Here is a 19,270-nt window from a genome sequence, read left to right on the forward strand (position 1 = left end):
CCCGCCACACCCCGCTCCCCGCCCCGCCCCTCAAGTCCAGGCTGCTAAGGGCCAAGTCCAAGTCCACTTCAGACCCAGATCCAGCCGGCTCAGGCTGCAGTCAGTCAGGGAGCCGCCAGGGGGCGCGCCTGCCATTTTGGCCAGAGCTCGCGGCAGCGCCGGTCAGTCTAGCCGCGGGGGTGGGCGTGGGGCAAACGCTACCCAGACCTGCAAGAAACAAAAACCAATTAGGGAAGCGGACCACTGAATAGGGAGGCGGAGAGATCCGCCTGCCCTCTCCGCTCCCCCCTCCCCTTCTTTCTCCTACACTAATGCCGGGGTCCCTCCACCCGACACGGCTCCGCGCCATGACCCACGTGTACAGAGGCTGCAGTTGTAAATGCGACGTCTTCTGGGGCGCCTGGTATCCGTAGGAGTCAAAACCGCCGATGAAATCGACTGCGGAAGGGGAGATGGCACGTGGTTAGAGAGATGGTCCTGTGGATAGGCGAGGTGATGGGAGGCTGGGTCTTGAAAGGGAGGACCAGATCGGGTACAGGGCCTGAGGGGTTGAGCTTTGCTGTAACATCCCGAGGGATGGGCCAAGGCCTGAGATAGAGAGCTGGAGGGTAGATGCGGAGGGCTGTCGTTTAAGGGAGAAGGCTGTAGGGTGGGAGTGGGGGAACGAGCAGGGAGGCAAGCCCTTCCGAGGGGCTGGAGTGGGACGAACTGGGAATGGGTGGTGCTTGACTGGAGTGAGGCTGTGGACCCCTCTGAGGGGACAGGACGGGGCCTACCGGGCAGGTAGAGGGGCAGTGCCTTGGCTTGGGCACCTGGACATCTGATCCTCATCCAGAATGGGCCGGCTATGCAGATCCCCACCCAGCCTAGTCTCAGGGACCCCTTAACTGACCCAGGGCTCCCTCCTGCTTGGGCCCCTGTCCAGGGTGCTGACGACATGGGGTCCCCACTTCCCTAGGGGTTCCGGACTCACAGCTGTCCTCCTCTTCCAGGAATACTTTGCTCACGTAGCAGGCGAACACGAAGCCAAACAGCTGAGGGAGGACACAGCGCATCAGAAAGAGAGGGAGGAGTGGGAAGCTCTTTCTTCACCCCCTGCCTGGCCCTGCCCACCCTGGCTGGAGGGGCCAAGTATGCTGAGAGGAAGGCAAACCCAGAACAACTTCCCAAGTTTAATGACTGTGCCTTAAACTTAATATACTTGGTTCTGTTCTCCGTTCTGGGTGTGACTTTGAACAAGTGATTATTTTACCTGTTTCTCCAGTTGGACCTGGGCGATATCTTACTGGCTTGTTAAGAGGAAAGAGGGTTATGTAACTGTGTGTGTGTTACTGCCAAGGGCAGGGCTGGGATGGGCAGGGGGACAGAAACTCACAGCCAAGAAGATCTGCAGGGCACTGCTAAGTGCTTCAATGTAGGGGTAGTCGAGCAGGCAGCCGGTGACTGAGATGACATGGTGGTCCTCCAGGGCCAGGCGGGAGTTCAGGACAGGTGTCACCAGGCAGCCTGGCCCGTTCTCCATCCACCAGGAGCGGTGCAGGGATGTGTTGAAGGTCATGATGAAGTCCCGGTCCTAGGGGCAGAGGGGCCTAGGATACTGAGCTGGGGGGAGGGTGAAGATCCTTCCCAGGTTCCAGGAGACCTTATATAAATGTCTACTTCACACCGGGTAATAACAGCTTCCCTTCCTGGCTTGATTTGTGAAAGGTATGGTCTGTATCTGCAAGTCTACGTTTGGCCAGTAGGTGGCGCCAGATGATCATGCCGGGCTGCTACAGCCCCACAGGAGCCTCAGAATTTCAGGGCGGGAAAGGATATTAATGGTGGCCGGTTCCCCTTTCCAGCTGTTAGTGAAATCGCCAATACAGACCTTCACAGCTCATTCAACCTCTCCACTGCTCCCTGTGTGTGACCCTGGGCAAACCTCTCCTCTCTTTAGTCCTTGGTTTCCTTCTGAAATGGAGAAGGGGCTGGCTAATCAGTTCTCACCCACGTATGCATCTGTTTCCCAATCCATTCACTCATATGGTCCATTAACAAATATTCACTGCATACCGACTGGGTGCCAAGCACTGAGATGTGCGATCTCCCTCCGCAACCACATGAAATTGGAGTATTCTATTAACTGCACTTACTAGATGAGGAAACTGATGCTCAGAGAGGGTAAGCCACCTGCCCAAGGTCACACAGCTAGGAAATGTTTGAGCTGGGATTTAAATCTAGCAACAGTACGAAGCCAAGTGCTCTCACTCATGTATTTCGCCTCCTTTCTATCTAAAACTAGGAGTTGTGCCCTCTGGATTTGTTCTTCTCCAAGTTAAATACTCCCACTTTCTTCAACAGTTCTCCATGTGACATGGTCTGTTCAGTTTTCCCAGAACAGACTCTACTACCAAGTCTCTTTCTCATCTGAAAAATATCGATCAGAACTGGACTCAAATCTTCACGGTCTAAGCCATACAAAGCATGTTGTATTTTCACTTCTTTTGCACTGAACATGTGTGAAGCCTAAGAGAAGTCTTCTGGGTCATGACATATTGATGGTTTCTTCTGAGACTGTGATCAACTGGAACCCCAACCCATCTTCACTCAGACTGCCTTTCAGCTTCATCATTTATTTTTGAGAAGTACAGAGGCCAGAAATGAAAATGTAGGGGTGGAGGGGGAGCACAGATTACTCCAAAGTGTAAAGAGTGTTCTCTTTAGGAGATGACACCCCAGACCCACACCACAGGAGCCCTCAGGGCAGGGGATGCCAGGCTTTGCCCTCTGACAATGCCAGGCCCGAGGCTTACCTGGGACAGCTGTCCAACCTCCAAATAGAAGCAGATGATAAAAGCGTTCCAGCCAACCCAGAGCACCAGCCAGGCTGCATACTGGGGAAAGCAGAGGAGGGGTCAGGGCGGGGCCTGAGGGAGTGGGGAGGGGGGTGGGTCAATGGACTAAAAAGACCTCTGCAGGGGAAACTATGACAGTGCCTCACTCAGAGAGCACTTCTCAGTGTATAAATCATCTTACAACCAGGCTCCCTTACGAGAGCCCTGCAGGGAAAGCACCGTCTTTCTCTTTAAAGCTAAGCTAAGGCTCAGAGAAGAGGTTCACGTTTTCCAAGATCACACAGCTAGGAAGAGGTAGGGCTGTCATGCAAACCCAAGTCCTCTGGTAGGTAGTCCTATCCAATCTGTAGAGAACAGAGACACCAGACGGCATCCTGCGCATGGCCAAGAACTAGAGAGGAGCTCGCGGTTGCTGTTGTTTAGTTGCTAAGTCGTGTCCGACTCTTTTGTGACCCCATGGACTGTAGCCTGCCAGGCGTCTCTGTCCATGGGATTTTTCAAGAGTACTGGAGTAGGTTGCCATTTCCTCCTCCAGGGGATTTTCCCAACCCAGGGATCGAACCCATATCTCGTACAGATTCTGCATTAGCAGTTGGGTTTTTTGACCACTGAGCCACCTGGGAAGCCCAAGGAGCTGGATGATTTCCACCCAGATCCTATGCCTGTGATTCTAATGGCAGCTTCCTGGAAGACAGTGCTGTTTACAGTGGCGCCTGGGGCATTCCTAAGGACTGGAGAGAAGAGTCCTCTCAGGTGAGGGAGAGCTTCAGAAGGGCCCTGTTCACCTGACTGCTGGAACTGAGCCTGTTGGAGGTGGGGAAACTCAGCCTAGAATGAGGGTGAGTGGGCTTGGGGGTGGGAGGGGCATGAAATTACATGTCATCAGTATTTGAGGTGTCAGGCATTTATGAAGCAAACCTACCAAAGAGCCTTTTCCCTCAAGAGAGGTGTGTGAATGGGTCACTGCGGAAGAGCAGCAGACGAGGATGAGACCAGCTGAAAACAGGAGTTTGATCTTCAGGGACCAGAGCTTAGAAAGAGGACGTAGGTGGAGGGAGCCAGGGACACAATGTACTCCTAGGATTGGGCGCAGGAGGCACTGGCCTCAGAATCCCATGAGTCTCTCTAGACCACATGCTTGATGAACATCAAGGGACAAGAGCCAAGCCTTCCTGAAGCAACTTGAGAAGCCAGACCAAGTGCATCCCTCACACGGACCTACTGGGGCAGCGTGGGGATGCGGCAGGAGCCTTCGCTCTGGCAGCGATGCTCTAACCCCGCCACTTATTAGCTGTGTGACTCAAGGAGTCCTCGTCACCTTTCTGAGCCTCATTTCCTCATCCGGAAAATGGAGACAGAAAGATACACCTCGCAGGGCTGTCGTAAAGGTAAGTAAAGCTAGTGAAACTCTTGGCATGTGCCTGGCACATGGGAAAGTGAAGTATGAAAGTGAAAGTCACTCAGTTGTGGCTGACTCTTTGCGACCCCATGGACTGTCCACGGAATTCTCTAGGACAGAATACTGGAGTGGGTAGCCTATCCCTTCTCCAGGGGATCTTCCCAACCCAGAAATCAAACCGGGGTCTCCTGCATTGCAGGCAGATTCTTTACCAACTGAGCTACTAGGGAGCTCTGGCACATGGGAAGCACTCACTCAATGATGCATCTGGTTAATAGTTGGACTTTTCCATAGAAAATTCTTTAGGAAAGTACTAATCTTGTCTCCACTGAGCAAAGAAGCACTGGGATTTGGATATCACCAGCCAGGCTGGAGCCAAGACTCAGGCAGGGGTCTAGGTGCCCGGGGTTGGGGGGCAGCTCTGGCTGGAGAATGAGGTGGGAATGGATGGGGATGAGAAAGAGGGAGTTGGTTTGGGGAGGGGCCGAGTGAGCCATACCAGAATGAGGTACCGGGAGCGGTACTGCACGGTGCCAAAGATGCCCAGGATAACTGCCATGATGTGCAGGAAGTTGGCTAGGATCGGAGCCCACTGGTAGCCCAGGAAGTCAAAGATCTGCCGCTCCAGCGCAGCCACCTGTGGGAAAGAGCAGGCTGAGGCCACGTCACTCCCTAAAGGAGGAAGACGGGGACTCCTCCTCAACCTTGTGGAGCAGGGGACACCAGTTACCAGGGTGATGAGGCACCATGACCTGACTGTACACACGTCTCAAGGTCACCCCAGCGTGGAGTACCCAAGGGGATACTGGGAGGTGAGGACAAATTGGTGAGGATGAGAGAGGGATGGAGCCCTGGTGATCACTTTGGGGTGGGCTAATGGGAGACAGGAGCCAGGGTTCAGAACACCTTCCTCCCTGCCAAGAAGCCTCCCCGCCTGGCACCTGCAGCTTCCCAGGGGGGTGGGTCTCAGTGGAGTCAGGATTCAGACTGGCTCCCCCTAGCACTGGTCTAGGGATGAGCCATGGCCCTGGAGGACCCAGGGAAGCTGGTAGGACTGAGTTTCCTCTTTTAAGGACCCCTCTCTGGAGGTTGTCCTGGCCCAGGGGATCCATGGGCTGCAGAGAAACGGATTTGGTTTCCTTTTTCTCCTCCTGCTTCCACACTAACTTTGTGCTCCTTGGCAGTGCCTTCCCATACTAATGCTTGTGTTCGGTCACATGACTTGCTTCATTCAATGAGATGTGAGCCAAGAGGAAGCAGGTGAAAAAGCTTGAAAAACGCTGGTGCATTGGAGCTTGCCCACTTTTTACACTGATAACACAGAAAACAACTTTTGAAAGAGCTCAAGCTCACTTTCAGGAGGATAAGAGGGCACGGGGAAAAGAACCAAGGCACCCCAGCCAACAGCCACATCAACACACACGAGTGAGGCCATCCTAGATCACTCAGACGCTAGCCAACCCACCAACAGACCAAAGACACGTCCCTGGACCAAAGAACCTCCAGCTGACCCACAGAATCGTGAGCTAAATCAAGCGGTTGTTCTCTTTTTTGTTTTTATTTATTTTATTTATTAAAATAAAATAAATTTATTTTAAATTTTCAGCCACATTGTGCAGCTTGTGTGATCTTAGTTCCCCGAATCAGGGGTTGAACCTGGGCCCATGGCAGTCAAAGCCCTGAGTCCTAACCACTGGACCGCCAAGGAACTCCCGAAAATGATTGTTTTTGCACCACTACATTTTGGAGGGATTTGTTATGCAGCAGGAAGTAACTGATATAGGACTCGATCAACAGTCCCTTTCCAGTAGCCCCTGATTCAACCTTTCAGCTGATACACTTAGAAACACAGGTCCCAAGGATACCAATGCTTACTGACCGTCCCATATCCCTTCTTCTGTTGACAGAACCTATCTCTTTGTTTTGGAAACTGCCTCCCAGACCCTCAGTCCATGCGTACTGATTTCTGCGGTGGGCTCAGGACCCAAGTCTAAGTAAATAAGCAGCACACAGTGATCTGCTCATGGATGGGCACTCTCTCTGCGCTCTGCCCCTGAGAGTTGCCTGGATATTTGCTGGGGGATCAGGACAGAGATGCTGCCTGTCCGCCAAGATACCTGGATGGGTATAGTGTCAGCTGAGAGCTCCTGGGGACTGTCTTTGCCACCATGCAGGGGACAGCCTGCTTGAGGAGGAAGCCAGAGCTAAGGGACAGAGAGTGAGGAAAGAAGAGTGAACACGCAAGGGGAGCGTCTGGGAGACCTTGTTTTGGGTCTGAGGATCCAGCCATGACTAAACGAATTCTCCCTCCTTGTACTGATTTCTGTCACTTATACCCAAGAGTCCTGCCTACATAGAAGGAGAGAGAAGAGAGTCTGTCTAGGTAGGGAGAGATGATCCTAATAAAATAAGGTCCCAGAAGGCTTTTTCCTGGCTAAGAGGCAGGAGGGGGTGGAGGTGATGGTACCACACAGATGGTAAAGCTTGGGCAGAGGCCCAACCCTGGCATCCAATGACCTGGCACCGGCCTGCCTCTTGCTGGTGACTCCCCTCCCAGGGCTCTGCAGGTTGCAAAGAGCTTTCCAAGTTCATCTCTCATTGGATACTTCTTGGCAGAAAGGCACCGCTGAGATCATTAGCTCAGAGGAAAGCAACGATGAGGCCCAGAGAGAGGAAGTGACTTGCCCAAGGTCACACAGCAGGTTGGTGGCAGAGCCAGGCAGACACCCTGCCTTTCTCTGCCTTCTGTCCCATTTTGGCACCAACACGCCACCTTTCCCGGTTGGCACTGGCTTGGGAGTTTAGACATGTGGTTTCTGGTTGAGGTTCTAACACTGACTCCTGGTTTACTTGGGCAAGCCACCTTCTCTGTGGGTCTTGGGCTCCTCTTTCATACACAGAGGCTGCCAGACTAAATAATCTAAGGGCTCTTCTGGTCTTTAATCCAATGGCCTGAACCCAAAGCTCCTGCCCCAAGTCTGTTCTCCTTTCTACCTTGACTCTGTGAGGCCCTGGGGAGCCCTGGTGGTTTGAGGTCCGGGTGGGTGCTCTAGACTCAGCTGGCATGGGATCCTGGAAATGAGGTTGTGACAGAGTTGCCCAGGCTCACAGTGTAGCTGGGGAGACACCCTGCCTGGACACAACTGCCTAAACCTGGCATCACCCGCACCCCCACCCTGGCCCTTGCTCAAAGCCCTTGTGTTCTCAGGGCCCTCACTGATGGAGTGAGCGGCAGTCAACTCAGGTTCAGACTGCAGATTGCTGTGTGACTCAGGACAAGTTAATTCCCCTCTCTGAGACTATTTCTTTAATTATAAATGGGGAAGACAGGAATTCCCCCAGGAAGCTGTGAGGATATGGAGACATCACATAAACTATTAGACTTAATAGAAGGTAGTTAATTAATAGAAGACCTAACAGCCAAAGCTTCTTAGTTGGGCTTTGAAGGCTGCTAGGATTTGGCTCAATTCTTTATTCTGGGTCAGTTTCTGCCCCTAAGCAGCTGAAATAACAGTTGAGGTTTCACTATCATTTCCCTTTTCCTATACCCAAGTCCTCCTCATTTTTCAAAATATAGCACAATTTTCTCCTTCCCTAGCAAGACTTCCTGCCTGGCCCAGAGGGACCTCTCTTTCCACTGAATATGGAACACTAGCTGTTCTTGTCACTCTGAGCCATCCTTGCAGCCTCCCATCCAACACTCACCCACTCATTCATCAAAACCCCATCCACATCCCTTTATTCATCCCTCCGACATCTGACATGCCCTCATCCATCCAGGGTCCATCATTTATTTATTCACAGAATGTTTAGTCTGTGTCAGGCCTCGTGCTGACGCTGGGATGCTGAAGTGAATATGTTGCAGTCCCTGCCCTTTGGGAACTCAGAGCCTAGGTGGGGAGATGGATGGAAAACTGGACAGTTACAAACCATTGTGATAAGCGTGATAACCCAGGCCTGAACGATGCTGCCTCTTCTGCCAAAGGTGAGTGCAGAGATCAACTTAAATAAATAAATATTTTAACTGAGATTCCATATAATCCCAATTCTAAAGCTGTTGTTACTCCAGAACTCCTGCTTCCCCAGCACTGATATGCGGCTAATTAACAAGTAAAGATAAGAACAAAAAACAGGAGGAGTATCTCCCCTATCTGGTTCCACCAGCTTAGAAACACTAGTCTGAAGACTGCAGTGGGTGTAAATCATAACTGGCCTTGGAGTGTCCTTTTTCCTTTGATGAGAGGACTTGTGTGGAGACAACAGCAACCTATCCCTTTGCAAAAAGTTCAAGTGCACATGCAGTGAGAGGGAAAAAATGACTTTGGGGAAATTTTGACCTGGTCAGCCTACAGGCCAGAACAAGCTGGCTTCTTGGGTCTCTCTCCTCCGTGAGCTGGCACGAGGCTTCTGTGGGCAAGTGCTGCAGCCTCCTGCCAGATTTCCTGGCAGAGGGAGGCTGCCGACCACCTCTGTGGAGTGCTTTTTCTAAAGCACAAAATCTGCTTGAGTCACTCTGTCGTCCATGCAGCCCAGAGAGCCTGGGGTAATCTCTATGGCCTCTGGGCCAGCCAACTCTCAGGTCACTCAGGACCCCAGACAAGCAGGATGAGTGGTAACTAGTCCCAGCAGGACAGAAGAAATCCAGACCCCCCAGACCCCTCAGCCTCTCTGGATCTGTCAATGCCCACAGAGTAAGTCCCACTTTCCTGCCCGTCGGTCAGTCCTCTCTGCCCTTGATCTGAATGCCCCTCTGTGCCTCTTCCTGACCCAGACCCCCCCAGCCCCCTTTCACGAGCCCTTCCACACCAGCGAGTGTCTCTCTGGCCTCAGTGCCTTTTCTAAGGGGTCCCCCACCTGCTACACCTTCACCCAAGGACCCTGCCTCTCTGGAGTCTTTTCAGTGACTCTGTTTCTCTTCTCTCATCTCCTGTTCCTCGGGCCCAAAGGTGGGAGGCCTGTGGCTGTCCCACCCTCATCCATGGCTGGCTTCATCATCCACTCCAGGTCAGGTCCGTTCCTTGAAGATGATTCCTCGATCCCTGCATCACCCTGGTTGACTCTAACATTGGGTGGGGGCACCCCCTGCAGTACCCCAATCTCTCAGCCTCTTAAGTCCTCTCCCACGACCCAGGCTTCCATTCTTCCTTGTCCACGGCCACCTCTTGGGCTGGGTCACCACCTGTAACTGCCACGCTTTCCAAAGTCAGTGATTCCTGAGCCCCTCTCGGACCACCCCAGCTTCTTTCCAATAGCCTTCATGATGACGAGCCCAGCCCAGGATGCCAGCTCCCCAGCCCTCTCCTCGCTTCCATTCCCCACTTCACATCCCAAGTCAGCCTGCTGGGATCACGGGACCCCTCACTTCACCATCAGCTTCGCCTGCAACCCAGACTCTCATACTCCTCTGCCTTTTCATCACGAATGTCAGGGAAAGCCCACTCCTGGATAAACCCAATTAATAGTTTTCTTAGTTCTTGAAAAGCAGCCAAGCATTGCTGCAGAGTCACTCCCCGGGGCAGACTGGGGCCCCTGGAGATCTGGAATGATCAAATCCAAGAGGCTCCCCAGGAAATCACTCTCCCTGATGATATTCAGGTCTTCTCGCCGTCCTCCACCTCCTGGGTGTCCTTCACCCTGCTCTGGGTGAAGACCTGGTCTCCTTCACCCCCATCTCCTACACTTGAGGCTCCATCCCTCCTCCCACCCAAGGCCAAGGCCTTCTCCTGCACTCCGAACTGTGTTCTCTACCTTCTCAGGAGCCCATGTCATCCACAGTCTCTTCTCTTGTAAACTCAACTTCTTCCCCTGCCTGGGATCCTTCCCTCTGGCTCCTAAACATGCTCAAGACTCTTCTATTAAAAAAAACAACAACCCCTTTTCCTCTCCAGTTAATGCCTTATGTATCCCAAGGTTCTCACATCCAAAGTTGATTAAAGGTCTTCACATCCTTCCTGCCACTCACTCCCCGACCCACCTGCTATAACAACTTGGTCCGGGAAATTAGGAGCACAGCTGGGTTAGAACCCTGGTGCCACTGGTTTTTCTACAACTCTGGGCAAGTCACTGAATCTCCCTGTACCTCAGTTTCCTCACCAACAAAATGGGTATGTTTCACAGTACCTCCCTCATCTCATCTTGAGGAGAGTCAGCACCATGTAAAATTATATTCTGTTGCAGAACTCCTGGCTCCTCCCACCCTTCACCACTTAATTATTTTTCCGTGGTACTTTTCACTGACTAACATACTACTTACTCATTATTTACCGTCTCCTGAATTAGACAGCAAATTCCATGAGAGTGGGGATGTTCACTGCTGCATTTCCAGCGGCGAGAGCCATGCCTGGCACACACATCCTCCACTTCTCAGGCCTGACTGCGGTGCAGCCCATCCTCTCTTCATACTCCATGTGTCCCAGCAAATGCGTGCCCCGACCTCCTGCCAGCTTCAGTCTTTTAAGCCTCCAGCCCCTTTATAACCAAGTACCCACTGGATGGTTCATCATGAACTTAATACGCCCAAACCTGGTCCATTGCCTGGGATGTGGGCCCCATGAGGTGTCCAGCTGCATGAGCTAGGAAGTTAAGCTTTAGGTCCTAGTCTCTTGCTCACCTGCATGCCTAGCCTGTCATCAAGTCCCGGCTCTCTGATCTTCTGAATCTCTCACATCTGGCCATATTCCTCCCTCTACCCTCTCACCTGGCTGATTGCAATACCAGCCCCCAGGCCACTTCAAGCCTAACCCACACCTCTTTCCAGAGTGAAGCCTCCACCAGGCTCCCCTGCTGCCCCTCCCCCGGCCTTGAGCTCCCCACCCCCATCCCTGATTATTTATTTATTGGGTAGCTGCCAGCTGAGGGGGATGCAGTTGCCATGGGAACCTTCAGCCCCGAGTCAGGGCTGCCTCTGTTCTCAGTAGGATGCTCTTGTCTGTCTAGACGCCAACCCCAGGAGCCCAACACCAGGTGGGGGGCTGGGGGTTGAGGGGTGAAGAATGAATAATGCAGATGGGCCCACCCCAGCCCCAGGAAACTAGCTGGGGGAGAGGGCTAAGCCTGGGGCCACAGAACCCCATCAGAAGCCTCATGTGCCCAAGCCCTTGCCAGCCAGTTCTGCAAGTCAATCACTTTTTGCCCCAAATTCTAGCCATGTCACCAGGGGACTTAGATACAGAAGTCAGATTGTCTGGGGAAACAATGAGGAAGGGGACCCTGAAGTTTCTGGAGAATAGTTTGGTTCAACCTGGTCTCCTTTACTGACTTCACATTATTAATTTTTTTCCTTTACTGGCTTTAGTTCACAGAGATGCTGAGGCGGGAGGAGCTCACCATTGGGGGCTCTAGGCAGATCAGAGCTCCACTCCCAGATCAGTCCCTGACTCACTGTGTGGCCTTGGGCAAGTTACTCCCCCTTTCTGAGCCAGCCTGTTTGCCTACTGGGAAAATGCCCTGAGGATTCTGGACAGTGCATGTGAAGCTCTAGAGCGGGTACCTGGCACACAGTTGGTGCTTAGGACATGGCAGCAGCCTCAGATGCATCCCCAAACTCAAGCCCCCCTTTTCCCAATGGATTTCTGAGACAGCTGACAAAATTAAAGTCGACTCAGCTCCTCATCCGTGAAATGAGGTAGTGGGGCTGAAGCCACAGATGGCAGAGCTGGAAGGACCCCTGGAGACCCGCTGGTCCAAGCCCTCATTAGAGAGGGGAGCAAACTGACAGCAGAGAAGGGCAGTGACTTGTCTAAGGGGAGGGTCTTCTCTCTTTCTCTGAGCTCTGTCTCAGAGCTCAGGGATGGACCCCCTCTCTAGGGTCCATCTGGCATCCATAGCCATTTGAGCATGAGTCAAAATAAACACCCAGCAAGAGATTAAAAAGACTACGGTCAATGGAGACTAGGCAGTCTCTGGCAGGGTCAGGGAAGATGGGACTAAAAGGAACTCAATTCATCCAACAAGCATTTCTTGAGCACCTACTATGTGCCGGGCACAATGCGGGGTATATGGTGATAAGCAAGCTAGCGTGGCTTTGACCGCAGAGAATTCAAGCCTAGAGACCAGATGCCACAGTCCTCTGGGACCCGAGGATGGAGGCTTCTCTGCCTGGTTTCCCACCCACTGTGTGTAGTGACTTGTGGGGAATTCCTCCTAACCGCCACACACACTCTCTCTCTCCCTTTCTTTGCCAGGGGTCTTGCAGCCCTTCTGCCTCTCTCTGGCCCAGCCTGGATCCTCCTGGAAAATGTCCAAGGCTATCACTGTTAAGTGAAAAGAAAAAAAAAAAAGAGCTGCAGAACAATATGATTCCATTTATGTTTAAAAAAAAAAGAAGACAGATACAAGATGTGTGTGACTGTAAATGCCGAATCGAGAGCCAGGGAAACATACAACAAATGGTTATGAGAAGTTCTCCCTAGGGAGCGGGAAACGGGAGACTTTTACTTTTAAATACACAACACTTTTGGATTTCTGAGATGTTTTACAACAAAGCTACATTTTTTTTTAAAGTTAAGAGAAAATGTTGTAAGATGTTGTTGATTCATCACAAGACTATGTGGAGAGCACCTGGGTGGTTCAGGATCTGAGATCTCCTGTGACGAGAACATGCTTTGTGACCAAGGGCAAAACTCCTCCGGGCCTCAGTGTTCTCTTCTGCACTATGGGGGCCACTCCAGCTCCAGGTTACTATCCAGGCCTGCTGTTGCTGCAGCCCACCTGCCTGCAGGGGGACTGGCCTTGGGATCCTGGGACCTCTGGTTTTGCAGTCCCTGGTACAACCTGTCTCTTTAGGTTCTGCATGGGTCATCACAGCCCTGCCTCCCCTTGCCTGACTATACTCAGACCCATCACCACCCCTTCTCCAGGTGCCAGCAGCCCTCTCCCCAGAGCCCTAGTGTGGCCACCTTGATATGAATGTTCCCCTCTTACACAGCAGGCTCAGAGCAGTCTTCTTGAGTCTCTGCAAGTGTCTCAGACAGAATGTGGCAGAGCTAAGATCTGAGTTCTTATCTCTATCTCCACTGCTCTTCCTACCTGCCAGACATCTCTCTAGACAGCCAAGGTGATATGAAGGGACAGAGCAGAAGTGGGGACAGAATCTGCTCTGCTCTGGTGAGCCCCCCAGCCCAGCCTCCCATGGGCAGAGAAGTAATAGCTGATGTTTATTAACCTCCAACTAGAGCCAGGCACTGTTCTGAGCACTTCACATCTGCTCATTCATTCATTCTGCCAACAGTTCTTGAGTGTCTTTTGTGGGCTTAGTGCTGACAGCTCAGTGTTGAGTCCACAGGGCCCAGTTCCTTTCCTCCCTGGATGAGAAACCTTCCCCTCCTCAGGACAGATACCAGAACACCTGGCCCAGGCCAGGGAGCAAGGGAAGCCGGAGGAGGCAAGAAGAGAAGAAGCTCTTTCCAACAAGAAAACTAGGGACTTCACTGGTGGGCCAGGGGTTAGGACTCTGTGCTTTCACAGCCGAGGGCCCAGGTTCAATCCCTGACTGGGGAACTAAGATCCCACAAGCTGTGCAGCGAGGACGAAAAAACAAAACAAATACAAAGAAAGCCCCCACCCAAACTAAACTAACCTCTCCCAATGGGTCTTAGAACTGTACAGCCACTTATTGAGTACCTACTGTATACTGCCCCTTATACTCGAGTCACATTGCTCTCTATTTTTTTTTGGCTGTGCCAAATGGCTTGCAGGCCAGTGCAGAGTCCTAACCACTGGACCAATTGGGAAGTCCCAGGTCACATCTCTTAATCTGACCTCTACTGATAGATGAGGAAACTGAGGCTCAAGGAAGCCAAGGGGCTTACCCAGGGTCACACAGAAGAGCTGATTCCACAAATGTCTGCTAAGGCGGAGCCCTTACAGAATCCCACCACGTGGTTCTTGGAGACTGGGATACTCACCCCTACAACCCCGTGCCTTCTGCTCTTGAGGAGTAACCTCCTCCCCTCCTCCCAGTGCTGCGCCCTCTTCCTCAGGACAGCTCCCCAGCCTCTAAGCCCCCAGACTGCCATCTGTCTGTCCTCATACCCACCCGCTGTGGCCCAGCCCCCTCCCTCATCCGGGCCTGGAGGAGCCAGGGAGCAGCTGGTCACTACCTTCCACATAATTAGCCCTCGGAGACCACACTTAGAGCTGTTAGAGAGGCCCTGGACTGTCTCAGTGGGCTGATCTGGCCAGTCCTGGACTATCCTGAGGCAGTGGCTGGGGCTTGGCCTCTGTCTCCATGGCAACCCCATCCCTTCATCCCAGTGACTGCTGACCTATCCCCAGTTGAGGGGCTCCTCAGGCCCTTTCTGGGCAGATCTATCCCCCTATACCTCTGAGCCGGCAGCTCCATAAGAAGAACAGGCCTTGAAGAGGCCTAATTAGCATACATCTACATTAATTTGCATAACCCTTGGGCCTAGCAGCGCAGGACGATACCAAGGTCAGTCTAAAATCAAAGGGTCCCTCTATCTCATGGGATACCGAACTCCTCATTGACCATCTGGTCCAAATTCTCAGGCACCAGAATGGGAGGTGGTGTGGACAGTGCAGAGAAGGACTTTCAGACCAGTGACTCAGTCTTCTCCTCTGTAGAATGGGCACAAGGTGCCTACTTGACAGCAGTATTGAGAAAATCAAGGGGTATTCTAGATCCCCAGTGGTAAAGAACCCACCTGCCAATGCAAAAGATGTAAGAGATGTGGGTTCAACCCCTGCATGGGGAAGATCCCCTGGAGGAGAGCATGGCAACCGACTCCAGTATTCTTGCCTGCAGAATCCCAGGACAGTAGAGACTGGCAGACTATAGTCCAAAGGGTCGAAAAGAGTCGGACATGACTGAAGCAACTCAACATGCACACACATTTGTAAATTCATTCCCAAGTCCAGGCCTGGCCCCACTCCTCCAACCTCCAGTCTCCAGTCCTGGCACTCTGCTTTCTGCTTGTGGGCGTACCCTTCTTACAGGCCCAGAAAAGCCCAAGAGCCTGCTCTCCCCACCCCTAATTTCTGGATCTTGGCAAGAGTGAATTAGACACTGTAGGCTACCAGCTTTGGCCTTTCAGGAACAACACCTCTGGGCTTTGACCTGGTTGGTGCACAGCTGGGAAGGAGGGCAGCAGAGGGCCTCTGGCCTGGCCCGGGCCCCCGGCACCACCACTCCAGTGTACCCTTGGGAAAACCATGCAAGGCAGTTCAGGGAATGCTCTGGAGTCACACTGCTTGGGTTTATCTGCCATGTGAGCCTGAGTCTCCCCATCGGTAAAATGGGGATACCAAGTCTCTGCACTTCTTGGACTTGTGAAAATGAAATGAGATAATGTATGTCAAGTGCTGGAAAATCAGCACTCCATAAATGTTAACTATTATTATTAAAATAATGACAGTAATAAGAAAGAAACTTGAGACCACCTGGAGGGTTAAAGAAGGGTTTACAGAGGAGGTGATACTTAAACTCGACCTTGCACTTCCCTGGTGGTCCAGTGGTTGCTGGTTTGATTCCTGGTCCAGGAAGAACCCACAAGTCCATGCACCACAACTTAGAGTAGCCCTAGCTCACACCCCACTCTAGTATTCTTGCCTGGAAAATCCCATGGATGGAGGAGCCTGCTGGGCTGCAGTCCATGGGGTCACTAAGAGTTGGACACGACTGAGCGACTTGACTTTCACTTTCATGCATTGGAGAAGGAAATGGCAACCCACTCCAGTGTTCTTGCTTGGAGAATGCTAGGGACGGGGGAGCCTGGTGGGCTTCCGTCTATGGGGTCGCACAGAGTTGGACACGACTGAAGCGACTTACCAGCAGTAGCAGCTCGCCACAACCAGAGAAAGCCTTCACACAGCAACAAAGACCCAGCACAGCCAAAAATAAAATACATAATAAACAAAAAAAAAAAAAAGGCCTTGGACTTAAAAAAAAAAACAACTGCAAATCCTCCAGATGTCCCTCAAAAGGACACGCAGTAAATTATGACATCTCCCTAAGATGAAACCAACACAGACATTACAATAGGGTGTGGAAAGAGGGTCAAGCTGTGTGGTATGAAAGGCTGCAGGACTACCTGAGAAGCATGACCCTTTTTCTCTTCCTTTTGGCTGTGCCGAGAGGCATGAGAGATCTTAGTTCCTGACCAAGGATCAAACCTGTGCTCCCTGCAGTGGAAGCGCAGAGGCCTAACCACTGAACCACCAGGGAATTCCCAGCAGGATCCAAATTTTGTGCAGAAGAAAGAAAAAGAATCATCAAACTGTTAACTTTGGAGACTGGAACTGGAGGGGGGTCTTTGAGAGTCCACTAGAGAGATTTCTGTAAGGTTGCTACATTGATGAGCAATGCTTTTATAAAAAAACAAAATAGAGAAGAAATTACCAGGGGATGAATGAGCATGGGCAAACCCCCCGAGGTGTGGGTGGGGTGATCAACCACCCCGATTGGCCTGGGGCTGTGGAGTTTCTCCAGGTCCAGCACTTGAGGGGATAAACCCCAAAGTCCCAGGCAAACTGGGATGAGTTAGTCACCGCAGATGTGGAAGGGTGTGGTCCACTTGGGGGCCTGGAGCAGCTCTGCACGGATGAAGTGAGGGTGGCAGGGTATGGATGGCTACAGCTGGGCCTCAGACCTAGAGCTTTATCCCACTGGCCCCAGGAGCCAGGGAAGGTTTGAGTAGGGTTAGCCAGGGCTTCCCTGGTGGCTCAGATGGTAAAGAATCTGCCTGCAATGCTGGAGACTTGGGTTTGATCCCTGGATAGGGAAGATCCCCTGGAAAAGGGAATGGCAACCCACTCCAGTATTCTTGCCTGGAGGATTCCATGGACAGAGGTAGAATCCATGGATGGATGCCTCAAGCACAGGGCTCCCTGAGTGGGGAAGGGGGCTGTAGATGGGCAATCTAATGCAGACATCAAGGCCTTCTTCGGATGGCTGAAGGCAGGAGCCAGAATCCCTCTCCATGCTCGGAGACTCCCTCCTAGGGCTCCCACCTTCTTGGAGATGCCCCCTCTACCTCTGTCCCATTCCCATGTCCAAACTGTCAGCATATCCCCAGTGCCATTCCTCAGCAGGCTCTGGAGTGGGGAGTGAAGGCCTGGGAGGAGGGTGCCCTCCAGAGAGAACCTGGGGAGTGGGGTAAGACAACCCAGACAGAGAAAACCCACCATAAACCAGGCTCTCCCAGGACATGGCTGCTATAGACAAATGGACATTTGGATATACATAAAGGTGATTAATCAGATTCCCCCCATTAAGTACAATGAACGATACCATATTATTAAGTCAAAAACTCATGGTAGAAAGAACATTAATGAAGCTGCCACTTAGGCAGTGAGAATTAATTAGTTAAGGAGGTGTAGAGGATCTCAGGAGTGGCTATGACAATGGAAGTGGGGTAGCAAAGATCAGAAAGTTGATGAAACAATCAGGAGTCAACATCTGCCCAGGAGGGGACTGAGAACACAGTCTAGGAGTTATCAGCGCAGGCTCTGGATGGAGTCCTAGCTGTCACTTAACAAGCTGTGGGATCTGGGAAAGTCATTTCCTTGAGCCTCAGTTTCCTCATCTGTAAAATGGGAATACTACTGTTACTAAGCACAAGCTGGAATCAAGATTGCTGGGAGAAATATCAATAACCTCAGATATGCAGATGACACCACCCTTATGGCAGAAAGTGAAGAGGAACTCAAAAGCCTCTTGATGAAAGTGAAAGAGGAGAGTGAAAAAGTTGGCTTAAAGCTCAACATTGAGAGAACTAAGATCATGGCATCTGGTCCCATCACTTCATGGCAAATAGATGGGGAGACAGTGGAAACAGTGTCAGACTTTGTTTTTCTGGGCTCCAAAATCACTGCAGATGGTGATTGCAGCCATGAAATTAAAAGACTCTTACTCCTTGGAAGGAAAGTTATGACCAACCTAAACAGCATATTAAAAAGCAGAGCCATTACTTTGTCAACAAAGGTCTGTCTAGTCAAGGCTATGGTTTTTCCAGTGGTCATGTATGGATGTGAGAGTTGGACTGTGAAGAAGGCTGAGTGCCGAAGAATTGATGCTTTTGAACTGCGGTGTTGGAGAAGACTCTTGAGAGTCCCTTGGACTGCAAGGAGATCCAACCAGTCCATCCTAAAGGAGATCAGTCCTGGGTGTTCATTGGAAGGACTGATGATGAAGCTGAAACTCTAATACTTTGGCCACCTGATGCGAAGAGCTGACTCATTTGAAAAGACTCTGATGCTGGGAAAGATTGAGGGCAGGAGGAGAAGGGGACGACAGAGGACGAGATGGTTGGATGGCATCATCAACCCGATGGACATGGGTTTGGGTGGACTCCGGGAGTTGGTGATGGATAGGGAGGCCTGGCGTGCTGGAGTTCATGGGGTCGCAAAGAGTCGGACACAACTGAGTGACTTTCACTATGAAGTCTTTGGTTTCATCCCGAGGCCAGACTCTTGCAGCTTGACCCCAGAGAAGCTGTAACAGTGTAGTGGTTAAAAGTGTGGTCTAGAAGCTAGACTGTCTGGGTTTGAATCTGACCTTCAACACTTCCTAGCTGTGTGATCATCAGCAAGTCACTTAACCTCTCTGTGCTTTAATGTCTTCATCTGTAAAATGAAGATAATAATAACAGTACCTATTTCATGGGATTGTCCTGAGGCCTAAATGAGGGAATATGTGTAAAACACTCAGAACACTTGCTGGCCCTCAGCTATAGGTAAAGCCATGTTAATGGCACTGTGATTATTACTCATGGTGTGGATTCCAGAACCCCACAGTTCAGAGGACTCCTGTTCTGAAGGACAGGAGACCACAGTGGTCCAGTTGTGCAGGTTCCTTTAAGGCACTGTCCCTGATTCCCCTGACCCTCCTACCCGCCTCGCCGCCACCACCACCACCACCACCACACTTCAGTCCAGCAACTGCCTGGCTGGGTCTGGCCCCTTGCTCCACCCTTGATCTCCTCACTCACTCACCAAGCATTCGTGGACACTGACTCTGTACCAGGCCTGCACTGGCTGCTCAGAAGATTGACTCCAAGTGTCTGTGTAATGAGAG

At 51.6% G+C, this 19,270-nt stretch overlaps 1 protein-coding gene across 1 annotated transcript in view; it reads right to left on the reverse strand.

The window, feature by feature from the left end:
• Nucleotides 1–6: 6 nt before the first annotated feature.
• NKAIN1 (Na+/K+ transporting ATPase interacting 1) overlaps nucleotides 7–19,270 on the reverse strand; it is a 44,726-nt gene continuing 25,462 nt past the window's right edge. Inside the window, exons 2-7 of the mRNA XM_010836884.1 lie at nucleotides 4,736–4,873; nucleotides 2,796–2,876; nucleotides 1,376–1,573; nucleotides 974–1,034; nucleotides 357–438; nucleotides 7–207 (exon numbers count right to left, since the gene is read on the reverse strand). Coding sequence (XP_010835186.1) covers nucleotides 198–207; nucleotides 357–438; nucleotides 974–1,034; nucleotides 1,376–1,573; nucleotides 2,796–2,876; nucleotides 4,736–4,873 — 570 coding nt within the window. The 3' untranslated portion in view covers nucleotides 7–197. The remainder of the gene's footprint in view (nucleotides 208–356; nucleotides 439–973; nucleotides 1,035–1,375; nucleotides 1,574–2,795; nucleotides 2,877–4,735; nucleotides 4,874–19,270) is intronic.

Source organism: Bison bison, unplaced genomic scaffold (genome assembly GCF_000754665.1).
Source record: "Bison bison bison isolate TAMUID 2011002044 unplaced genomic scaffold, Bison_UMD1.0 scf7180017864068, whole genome shotgun sequence".
In the NCBI taxonomy this organism is placed as follows: domain Eukaryota; kingdom Metazoa; phylum Chordata; class Mammalia; order Artiodactyla; family Bovidae; genus Bison; species Bison bison.